This window comes from Hippocampus comes, unplaced genomic scaffold, assembly GCF_001891065.2.
Source record: "Hippocampus comes isolate QL1 unplaced genomic scaffold, H_comes_QL1_v1.1 scaffold296, whole genome shotgun sequence".
NCBI classification, from domain to species: domain Eukaryota; kingdom Metazoa; phylum Chordata; class Actinopteri; order Syngnathiformes; family Syngnathidae; genus Hippocampus; species Hippocampus comes.
Window position 1 is genome coordinate 104,891 of NW_017804975.1, and position 12,320 is coordinate 117,210.

General features: G+C 42.8%; 1 protein-coding gene across 1 annotated transcript in view; it reads right to left on the reverse strand.

Moving 5' to 3' along the window:
* Positions 1-8,078, reverse strand: part of ptges3a (prostaglandin E synthase 3a (cytosolic)) — a 12,595-nt gene extending 4,517 nt beyond the window's left edge. Inside the window, exons 1-6 of the mRNA XM_019892735.1 lie at positions 7,924-8,078; positions 3,206-3,319; positions 3,051-3,120; positions 2,869-2,967; positions 1,220-1,309; positions 1,061-1,117 (exon numbers count right to left, since the gene is read on the reverse strand). Of these exons, the coding sequence (XP_019748294.1) occupies positions 1,061-1,117; positions 1,220-1,309; positions 2,869-2,967; positions 3,051-3,120; positions 3,206-3,319; positions 7,924-7,925 (432 nt within the window). The 5' untranslated portion in view covers positions 7,926-8,078. The remainder of the gene's footprint in view (positions 1-1,060; positions 1,118-1,219; positions 1,310-2,868; positions 2,968-3,050; positions 3,121-3,205; positions 3,320-7,923) is intronic.
* Positions 8,079-12,320: the final 4,242 nt, after the last annotated feature.

Genomic DNA, 12,320 nt, shown 5'->3' on the forward strand with positions numbered 1-12,320 from the left:
GACGACACTCGAAGTCGGACGGACACGTTTTTCTGCCAATCTGTGTGTTTCCCTTTTTGTCCAAATATATGTTTTACAACTGTCTTGTCCACGGTGTCTTTTATTCGTTCCACTGGGGTTTCGCAAATGTGTTGATAAAGAGACGAAAATCTCTACTGTTACTAGTGTGAGTGTCTCAACATGGCTCCGCTCATGAAAGCAAAACAACGAACTCAAACACGTCTTCGTTCAATGTTGTCAACTAATATCCGGATTAATTTTCGGCAAATTTTCCTCAATTCTCTGGAGAGATTTTCATAAAAATGTGAAAAACCCGGAATTCCGGGAAAATCCGGAGGACTTTCATCTCTGTATGATTTAATTAAAGCTGCAAAAAAGGATGAATGGGCGATCACAACCCCTTTCTCATGGCAAAGACTTGAACAAAAGCCTCTTTTATCCTAGCCGGTGTTTACATTCCATTTCGTGCCAACACAAACGCCGCACTGCAAATGTGGACTAACCAAGTAAACAAACTTGAACTAAAGCAGCCAGATTCATTCCCTCATCATGCTAGAGTACTTCAACGGAGCAAAACGTAACCAGGAACAGGGAAAGCAACATTCTGGACCACTGCTACTGTACACTGAGAGTTGTACTGCTCTGTTGCCCATGGACCTTGGGTTGCATCTGATCACTGCTTCATGCGAAAAATGGAAAGGCCGATCCCTCCTCCGTCCGCGAGGAGGCTCAACTGAACTGAAACGAGTGATCTCCCCTTTTTTATTTCAATATTGGAAATGGAAAAACAGATCACAAGCCTTTATCCGAATCTTCTGTGTACTTATTTAACAAAAGTTGCTGCAGCAGCCAAAGAGGGAACACTCGAAATTGTCCCTCGGTATGAGTGTGAACACGGATGGTTGTTCGTTTATGGGTGCCCTGCGATTGGCTGGCAACCGGTTCAGGGTGTCCCCCACCTACTGCCCGAAGACAGCTGGGATAGGCTCCAGCACCCCCCTTGTGAGGATAAGCGGATTGGAATTGTTTATCACATCTCCGTCTGTCATTAAAAACCCACCTCTTCATCACCACAGTCTAGGTCGGGTAGATCATCACCTCCCATGCTGTTCATCATCTAGAAACAAGACAATTCCATTTACGTGTGTGTGTGTGTGTGTGTGTGTGTGTGTGTGTGTGTGTGTGTGTGTGTGTGTGTGTGTGATCTAGAGGCTGTTACCTCTGAAAACTTGTCAAAACTGTTTAAATCTTCATCTGAGTCGTCTTCCCAATCCTTCCAGTTATTGAAGTCCACACTGAGGCAATTGCTCTGACAGAAACAAACGTCTTTAGGGGGGCAGGGGTGTTTAACGAGATGCAATTATTATTCAGGGGCCGAACTAATTAGGCCCCCTTAATACAGCGTTTACATACTTTGCTCCATATATACGTAGCAGTGCCTCTCCCAATCAATACACATGAATGGCGCCTGACGCGAGAACCACAAGCATCATCATGGACGTCAACGCCGCAGCCGTATTGAATGTGACAAAGTGAAGTGAATTGTCAAGATGCCTCAGTCACGTGGTGCTTGGGGCATTTCAAGCAACAATTCACTCAACTACTATTGAATCAGTGCCATATCATCCCAATCAATTTTAGGGATACTATTTGCCAATTTGATGGCTAATACAGTGGCCACGTCCAATATGGCGGATGCACTGACAAATCACGTCGACATGGCCAACCATTTCAACAAATGTCTGTTGCAGAATTGAAAAGGAAAAAAGGAAAAGAACCTGCGTCACGATTTTAGATGTCGAGAGAGTTTGTGGCTCACGTGGAATCTTTTATGAAATGGTATGAAAGACTCCCTCAGTGGGCACACCGGTGGTCCAGTGCTTAGCAAGTCGACCTCACAGTGCAGAGGTTCAATTCCAGCTCTGGCCTCCCGGAGTGGGCCTCCCAGGCCTGCGTGGGTTTTCTCCGGGTACTCCGGTTTCCTCCCACATTCCAAAAACATGCATGGCAGGCTGATTGAACATTCTAAATTGTCCCTAGGTGTGAGTGTGAATGTGGATGGTTGTTCGTCTCTGTGCCCTGTAATTGGCTGGCAACCGATTCAGGTTGTCCCCCGCCTACTGCCCAAAGGTGGCCGGGATAGGTCTACTCTATTTAATATAACTTTTCATAATTGGGGAGAATTTGTGCCTTTGATCTGTGTTATCTTACCTGTGTGCATGTGTTGCCACAGCATTGGTGTGTGAACATTCGTTATTTGAAGGACTGTCACTCCCAAAGTTGATGCTCATTTCCGGTTAGCATTTGAATGGGATCCACCATCGAGTTTATAATTTGCGCAAGCGATGTTTTAAAAATGAAGCATGCAATGTGGGTAATTGTTGTGTGTTTAGTATGACAGTAAACTTCGACTAAGGTGTCATTAAACAGCTTAAAGCAAGCACAGTGACGGCAGAATCGCACACGCTCCAAGTTTGCTACGTGAGCAACATGGCGCATTGAGTACTTTCACAACGTCGGCAACTTGTAAACGCGGCATGCCATTCAACACATTCATTTTTCTTCAGTTATACTGTTTTAAAAATCAAGAGAAGCCAAAATCAAGATTAGAATATAATTTTCGGATAATCATCCAGCTCTAACAACTTTAGCTTTTGAGAACAGTTTTTCCTTGCTGATTAAAATTGTCAACAAAGGATATATAAAGGTCTCCGCTGACCCTGGAACAGATGAACTTCCTCATTTTCATGAGGAAAAAAATTACCTCTCAAGAAAACCCTATCAGACTTCAAGCAGCATGCGGAAGCAAATTGCATTTTAGCGTTGCACTGTAGCAATGAAAAATAAGTCAAAGTGTCCAAGCGTTACCCTCGTCTTATCTTTGGTCAGTCGAGGCCACGCCTTCCCAGTCTCCACTTTTCGTAAACAGCATAACACAGACCTGTCTGTGCGTCTGTGTTTGGATTCCTGCGTCAGGAGAACGACATGGGCTTCAAAACATTCAAAACATGGTCCGACATCCACTCACAACATCAAAGTGACACACTCACCTTGGGGTCAATCTCCCGATAAAGTTCCACTACATTCTGATGTTTGATGTTATTCGTTCCGCTGGCACAGCTGTGTGAGGATGACAAAAGATTACTGTAAGAACAGAATCAAACAAGATATGAGCAACACTTGACCACGAGAGGAAACAGCTCACCTGAAATCAATTTTAGTCTTGTCAAAACAGACATGCACGTCTTTACTGTCTTCCACGCAGAACTCTATAAAGACATAGTCCCGTCTGTCGTACCACTTGGCTGTTGCAGGTTTCCTAAAAACACGCACACATGCACACAGACACACGCTTCTGAAACCTCAAAACAATTCAGTTCACACGTGTCAAATCGGTTCTTCATAGGCACACACAACTCTTTTTCTCATTTGTTAATGAGCCAAAGCAATGTATGGTAGCGCTATTAATACAGTAATCCCTCTCCACTTCGTGCTTCATGTTTTGCGGCTTCAATGCTTTACAGGTTTTTCCAAAATCCAATATTTATTTTTAAAAATGTAAATAAAAAAATATATACCGTATTTTCCGCACTAAAAGACGCACTGGTTTATGAGGCGCACCTTCAATGAATGGCTTTTTTGTAAAAAAAATTTTCATACATTGGACGCTTCACATTATAACGCGCAATCTACAATTCCTCCACTAGATGGTGCTACGCTCCTTCCATTCAACTCGAGAGGCATTCTTGACCGCCTCTGAAAGATGTAAATTAACTATTACTGTACTTAAATGAAACTACAAAAATTGAAAATAATGCATCAAAACAGAAAATCAAGCGAGGAAATCACAAAATAAATTCTATATCCCCCCCTACAGAATTTATTTTGTGATTTCCTCGCTTGATTTTCTTCGTGGTTTCATTGAAGTAATAATTAATTCACGTTTTTCGGAGGCGGCCATGAACGGCTCTCGAGTGGAACGGAAGAACGCACGGAGACGGAGACGGACAAAGACGTACAGTACCTTTATTTGTTGAGACTGTGAAAACCATTAATAAAGTCTGCATTTAAAAAAAAATAAAACCACAGCTCTCCCCTTTTCAACAAATACAGGTGAGTCTTTGTCCGTCTCCGTGCCTTCTCTTATTCCGTTCAACTCGAGAGGCGTTCATGACCGCCTCCGAAAAACACATTGGCATTTCCTTGATCATAGCGCCACGACTACTACGATCAGATGTCAGTCGTAGTTATTTATTCCTTTGTTGGGTATTCACAAATGATGAAATCACAATATAAATTCTGTAGGGGTGGCTCTAGAATTTATTTTGTGATATCCTCGCTTGCTTTTCAGTTTTGATGTATTATTTTCAATTTTCGGAGTTTCATTGAAGTAATCATTAGTTTATGTTTTTCAGAGGCGGTCTTGAACGCCTCTCGAGTCAAACGGAAGAAGGCAGTAGACAAAGACGTATCTGTATTTGTTGAGACTGTTTTAAAAAATGAACACCACAGCTCTCCTGTTTTCGGAGCTGCAACAAAAAGTTATTTAATAAAGCAGCGACACAGTTCACTGAACCAACAGCAAGTTATAAAATTGGAAGCATGTCTCCAGGAAGGAGCCATCTTGGAGTCGATGTATTACCGTAATGACCATACAAAAGCCGCACCCGATTTTAAGGCGCTCGGTGAGCTTTTAAGAAAATTGAAGACTTTTTGTTGCGCCCTATAATGCAGAAAATACGGTATATTATTTTTTTAATACAGACGTATTGGCAGCCCTATTGCGGAAAGACGTGTTGTTTCATAATGATGCACGAGAGAGAAGGTTGTGACATGACTCAGACGCTTTATACATGCCTGTACTGTACTGTCCATGTCACGGGCACTCAAACAAGGCGCGCGATTGGTTAATGGCGTGACATGGACCAATGAGAGCACGAGTGGATTTATCCGGTGAGCTGATTGGCTGCACATCATCGCAGCATGACCCAGCAAAATGCTGTGACTCGCCAGCCTCGTGCAGGCCGTTGACTGTCTCGCATGCTGTATCTAAGTGTTAGTGTTCTTGATAACTTTTTGGGATTATATTTATTTATATACTTTTTGTTCTTCTAGTTTCTCCCTTTCATAATTTTGCTGCTGTAAATTGGGAATTTCGCCATTGTGAGACAAATAAATGTTTTCTTGTCTTGTCTTATCTTATCTTAGCTTGATCGGGTCGAGGAGGGTTCCTGACCCAGTTAGTTGTGTTTTAATCACGTCACAAGGAAGACAGCTCAGACGAAGGCTGAAGTGACATTTGAAACTGTTAGCTTGGTAAGGGTTTATTCACTAAAAAAAGACCACTGTCAGATACAAAAGAAACCTTCAAACTATTTCAACTCATAAGACAAAGGAACGTCATAGCGCTACCCATCACCATGTATGTCTCCAATTGTTTGTCCAAGCTGGTATGTCGAGGTAGCTAACAGTCTGCTTGTTGCTATACGTTCATACAAACACATCAATCTATGTGTATTATGTCATAATTATTTTTTGCGCTTTTATTTAGGTGAGTATTGATTAGATGAGCTGGAAAAATAACCTTTGTTTAGCCAGGGTAACTATTTTTCATTCCATATTTCAAACAGATCACTAGTAAACAAAAAAAAAAAAGGAAAGGAAGTAAAAGCTTGAACACTGTACTGAAAGGCCTACTCTCATTTTAGTCACAAATGTACTCATGTCAGGGATGTCGCTCAAGGATAACCTAATAAGGCAAGTACTTAAGATTTCCCAAAATTTCGCTTGTCAAAATTAAATACCAAATTTGAAGAATGGCTGAGCCATTCTGACAAGTGTGTCCTTTTTTCTATAATTTTCTATAATTTTTTACCCTAGCTTTATGACTATGACCAAAACACTCCAGGCATCTCTTTTTTGGACATTCCAACATAATTTGTGTACATAGTAAAACGGGGGTTGGCAAACCGCGGCTCAAGAGCCGCATGAGGCTCTTTAGGGCCGCACTAGTGGTTCCCTGGAGCTTTTTCAAAAATGTTTGAAAATCGAAAAAGATGGGGGAGAGAAATATATTTTTTGTTTTCATGTGGTCTCTTTAGGAGGACAAACATGACACAAACATTCTTAACGTTTTCCAATGCTGTAAAAATCTTGAGAATAAATATTACATTTCAACATTTCTGTCAATGAAAATTTGCGTCACAGCCTGCGACACACGTTTCTATTAGCTGGGCAGGATGCTAGACAAGTGGCTGTTGTAAAAACAAAAATGACGGCTGTGTGATGGGCCATGGATTCCAAAGGGAAAATTTGGAAAATAAATGAGGAGAACAGAGGATTCAATGTTTCTTGGACCGAATCATTTGTATTCATTGCCAATAGGGAAGGATTGCCTGAATGTTTGCTCTGAAGCTAACCGGTGATGTCTGAAAACAGAAGTCACATTAAACGGGTACAAACACAATCCTGTCATCGGCACATATTTGGTAACAAAGTGGCTGTTTTTATAAAGTGATTTCTGATTTTTGTCGGTGTATATTTGGAATGACACTTATATTATTGGGATATTATTGTGTTTTGTTGCTCAGGTCCAAGGATAGCTGCTTTGGTTGCGTGTCAAAAGAGAAGAGGATGCTGCTGCATTTTACCCTTTCCCTGACTTGCTTGGTGGGATGCCTCCGAGTGGCGCGAGGGGGGAACGCCGGGGCTCTTGGGCCCCAGACGCGGCTAAATGCCCACCAGCCGGCGGTGAAGGAGGTAGGGTCTCACCGGAAGGTGAGGCGCCCAGCGCTCGCCCTGCCGGAACGGAGGGGAGTGGGAGTAGCCGCCCCACAACCCTCCTTAAATAATAATCAGGCGAGGGCCCTTCCGGGGCCCGCACCGGGTTTGTACCTTGCGAGGCACCAGCGAGAGTCATACCGGGTGTGGGACCCGGGAGGGGGGGCAAGTCCCTGACGGGGGCCGATTGCACAGGAGGAGGAGGAGGAGGAGGAGGACTGACTTGCATGGCATTTGCACAGAAATCAAACTTAAACTGGATTAATTTGATTTTATATACTTTCAAAAGGCTGTGGTTCTATTTTTTTTTTAATGCAGGCTGCGTTTTATTGCACTCGGTTTGTTGCCCAGATGCATGTTATGCACTTTCTATTTTGTTATTTTTTCGAATCCTCAAATTAAAAATGATATATACACACACACACACACACACACACACACACACACACACACACACACGCACACAAAACATGTGTTGCCTTCATTATAAGGCTTAAATAAGGGTTTTAATTTTTGGCGGCTGCCTACATATTTGTTTTTTTTTGAGTCCAATATGGCTCATTCAACATGTTGGGTTGCCGACCCCTGTCGTAAAAACAAAAATTTTATTAATCTAGCGCTGCAAGTAGAACCATTGAACGGACTGAACACCACCGACAAGCTCATAGTGTAGTAGTCAACTATATTTAATAAAATATATATTCCCATGTGTTACTGTCAATCGGTGTTTGATATGAAGGTTAGTGTGCGTTTGCTCCGAGCCAATCCTGACACTAAGCTTCCGCTCATTAAGCACGGCACATTTTGCCTGGCTGATGCGTTGACATTAGCTTGACGGCTAAAGCGAAGGAAGACATGTGAAAATGAAAACGAAACTACCGCAAAACACAACTTTATGGACCTTTTTCCTGAGGAGGGAATGCGGTGATTGACATATCGGGTTCACTGAAGAAAGGTCGTTGATTTATACAAAACATATCTTGTGTTTTGTTTTGTTTCTGTCCCGACAGGCACGTGTGTTTCGAAAGAATACACGGATGCGGCAAAATCATGTGTTAGCCCCATTTAGCTACGTGACCCCCGAACGTACGCCTAGACTAATGGTGTAGGCAATGGCGCCTACATATTAAACAGCAGACTTACATCTTCACTGTGTTTGCAAGATAACGTCCCTCTTCAAATCGCGATATCGACAGCAAGCGCTATATGGCTAGTCGTCAAGCCAAGCAAAAAGATTAGTGAGACATAAATTGCTAACTGGACTATAATAAACCTGCACAAACATCGCGCGGTTTTGGTGTTATCGCGTGATGTGCGAGTTATGTTGCTTCACGGATTTATATATGACCGGACTATCGATAGGCCCCGAGCCGTTGAAGTCAGACGGCAGCCGTCTTACCTTGCCACTGTCCCTGGCCACTCGTGATATATTTTCGTGGAAAACACTTAGAAGTGCGTGTTTTACGGGGGATCTCTGTATGTAATCATGAGAACATCAACAGGAGGAAAGTCACTGTTTGCATCGATCAATCAGGCTATATTATCTCGGTATGATGAATTGTGACCGACATAGGTTAGGTTAACATTTGACTGCGAATTTTGTTCCAACGGGCTTTGCTTTCATTTTGCTTTTCATTTCATTGTTAATGGTTCTGAGATGGTTCTCATCGTTATACTTTATGAGAGGAAATTTAAAATTGCATCCTTACGGATTAAATGTGTATGTAGCACTTCTCCTAACCTTATTTGTAAAACGGTATGCCATACACGCTGGTGTTTTTGCCGTTGAGACAAAAAAAATTAGAACCCCGCGTAGAAATCAATGTATTCAAGTTAGACCATTTAGCGGTTGGCAACGTAAGATGGCAGTTGAGTGGCTTCACTTTTCCCGATGGTAAATTAGCGGTATAGTTGGTCCATTCACATAAAAGTCGGTGTTCTGCTTTCTTGGAAAGGAGAAAGTTGTAGTTATCCCACCCGGATTGTCTCATTTCCGACGTCAAGCCTTAAAGGCAAATGTAAACAACAAAATATTTTGACTTCCAGACATCCTTTTCACAATTTCCTTTATTCACATAAATAAAGCTATATCTCATGTTGAATGCATTTCATTCGTTTCGCCAAATAACATGCAGGAGATTACGTCATTTTCATTCACTCAGACAGCGAACTATGTTAGATAACATGGTCAGCACTCACAATGGTACAAACAGTTAGTTATAAGATACATTTTAGCACTGTTAAATTTCCACCCCCCAAAAAAACTTTGTTCTCGTTCGGCACCAGGGACAGTGCTGTGCTTGGCATGTTTCAGTTTTATGTTATCTCCAGCAGGTGGCAGTAGAAGGCTTGACGTCCATTATGCACCTGTTGCTCGTCATGCATATCATTACCTTTCACCTGTTATAAGAGACACTCACAACATCACCAATCGTTGGATAATTTGCCTTTCTCATGTCCAAGTGCTTATTTTCTTGACCTTCGTCGTTCTCGACCAGGCATCGCCGGGGTTTGTATTTCTTGTTTGTTCCGCTTTTGCCTTGTTCTTATTTACCCTGTCGTTGTTTTGGTTTTTCTTGTCTTGTCGTCACAAGTGATTTTGCGTGATTGATTTCCTTTGCTGTTTGCAAGTGCTTTTGGTTAGACTCGTTTTTATCCTGGTTATTTTGTTTCTGGCGTTTTGTTGTACTTTGTTGGTCTTGTAACCTTATTTTGAAATTCAACTTTTTTTTTAAACTCCATTTTATCCTTGTCTGAGTTTGTGGAATCCACTCCTGGTCCGGAACTACAACAGTGCTTATAGTTAGTGCTTAACATCTTACGAAGAACTTTGGTTTTCCATTGGCAAAGAGCCAAGTAGGCGTGAAGTCATCGTAAAGTGTCCAAATGTCATAGATTACGTCGACGTTTACCCAAGAGCGCCTGTGCCAATGATAATAATAATAATGCGCTGTTAGCATCTGCATAACAGCAATTATACTTGTATGTAGTATATAACAGTCAGGAACATGCAGTCAGCAAACACTGGTATATTTTAGTCATTGTAGATCAGGGGTGGCCAACCAGTTAGAGACGAAGAGCCTTTTTTTTTTAAACTGTATTACTGCAAAGAGCCACATCATACACATGGGCACACATCATCCCATCCCTTCTACGCACACACACACACTCACACACACACACAGACCTATTCTCGGCCAGATTTATTGTAAATGTCACACACAAACATGATAATGACAGAAATTGACTCCTACAGTAATAAGACCACAGGCCAGTCATTTTCAAGAATGAATATTGTGTGGAGTGTCTCGCACACACAGGTGTGAGACACTGCACACTCTCACAACTCTCAGGTCAACCAAGTCCAAAAACAAAAATGTTTTTCTCTTACTTTGCATGTTGCTTAGCACCTTAGTGCAGGGACTTCTGGCATTGCTTCTCTTGAACAATGCTCTTCAAATCTAGCTTGTATTCCATTGTTGCCACTCGAAGCTGGCACTGTCTGCATGCGAGCTGCAGCGGTTACTTACTACTTGGGTCAACTTGCCAGATAGGGCAAGCTTTTTTTGACCGAAGATCAACTTTTGAAGAAACCAACCTCTCGCAATCGATCCGATTGCGCAGATGTAAGCATGCACGCGGGCGTCAACCATGCACTCGCGCACGCACGCCACGATGAGCAGCAGCCGGAACGGCCCCTCACATGAATGAAACACAGATATGCACATTCCCCCCATTTACTCCTCCCACCCCTCGTGGTCAACGTGGGACCAGACCACTGGCTCCCGGTGAATCCCGATCGATGTATTGGGCACCCCTGCCTTAAAATCAGGGGTAATTTGCTGACTAGCGCAGTGCTTAGCGCCGTTGTTTGCATATGAGCAGTGATGTAAATGTCAAAATTCAGTTGTCATCTGACAGGTTGCCCTGTATGTCAATCAACGGGATTGATGATAGGCTGACACTGTCAGTTCTGCAGGAGTTCACCGCTCAACAGTTTTTGCAAAACTTCCACGTGTCCAGGGAGTCATTCCTCAACAGCTGCGATCATCATAACCCTGCCCCCTGACGTAGTTGGTGCCTGAGTCTGGTCCAACAAATAATCGGGGCCAGTTTCAAACACCAGAGCCAGAGCCAATTTCGGGGGTGGAAAAGGAAAGAACTGGCGCTCACCTGCACACTGGCCCCGAACTCGCATGAAGAGGCAAGAGGGCGCTGGGCAGGGGATCAATTTGCAACAGCAGAGGCTGGCAGGGGGAGGAGGGTGATGAATCTTCTGATGCCAGGCAACACAAAACAAAGTGCTTCCAAATAAATAGTTTCATAATTAACAAAGACCCCTATGCTTACACGTAATTGACTGTACTATGTGAAAACGTTGAAGTGTGTATTCTGCTCATATTTAGTCATGTCATTATAACTTTCTCACCTCCATAGTGAAGCTCTGTTTTGTAGCCACTAAAACAAAACACACTACTTCATCAGTTCGACATAGGAATGCACCAGTTGATACAAGCTAAGAATCAGTTTAGGAGAAACGAAAGTCCTGATGCCACACCATTAGTTTCGGTACCGCCCTTCTGATGATATAAATATGATGTGAATCCCTCTCTTCTTCGCACTTGTGATCCAGCCATTGTCTGGATGATTGATATTGCTTAATGTTAGAGGAATCTATGAACAGAATTATATCATGTTTAAAGTTCCATTTAATTTGGGCCTGTCTAGACGTGTTGTGTATTTAGCTCCCTCAAATGTCTGCGCGCTAGGGTGTCGGCCGTCTCGGGAGGAGGCTCTTTGAATCCACAGTAATCAGATTACCGCAAGACTGCGAACAGATAGGCTAGACTCAGTCAACAGTTTAGGAACAAAGTGTTTTAGAACATCAAAGGACGGTCTGGGGAACTGGTCGCCGGCCCAGGTGACCATTTGTCATCTGCGAAGTCTGCGACTTGTTTATTCGTGGGAGACAGTGTTAAAGTATCTGTGGTTCAAAGCTTGACAAAAGCTAATCACATCGCCGGACTGGGGGCGTAGAATGCAAATATCGGGGGCAGTGTCTTTCTTGTATTTTGCATATGTAAATAATAAAAGACTGATGAGGAGCATGGTGTACTTTGAGTGTGATCTTAGAGCAACTGCCCGCCGTTCGCCTGAAAGATCTGCTCCCGTCGGACCGCACCAGCAACCTTCCATGAGCGAGTTCTTCTGTTTAAACTTGTCCGGGTATAACTCTGACACTTAGCCTACACAGACTGGGTTAATGCTCAACATTAAGCTATGTTATTCACGTGACGTGCAAAAAAACTTGCCAGGACATACACAAAATGAAACCTGGATTAGAAGTCTGTGTGTGTGTGTTTTAACCTCCCACCCCGGGTAAAACTGTCTCAAAGCACCAATGCCTGTCATGTCAGTAGCCCTGTGTAATTCCTTCTTAGAAGACTGAATGAGATGACTAAATAATTAGGTGATGTGCTTCGCTTGGTTCTTTATTCATCAAATCTGCCCAGGGTCTGTATATTACTCTCATGTGGATT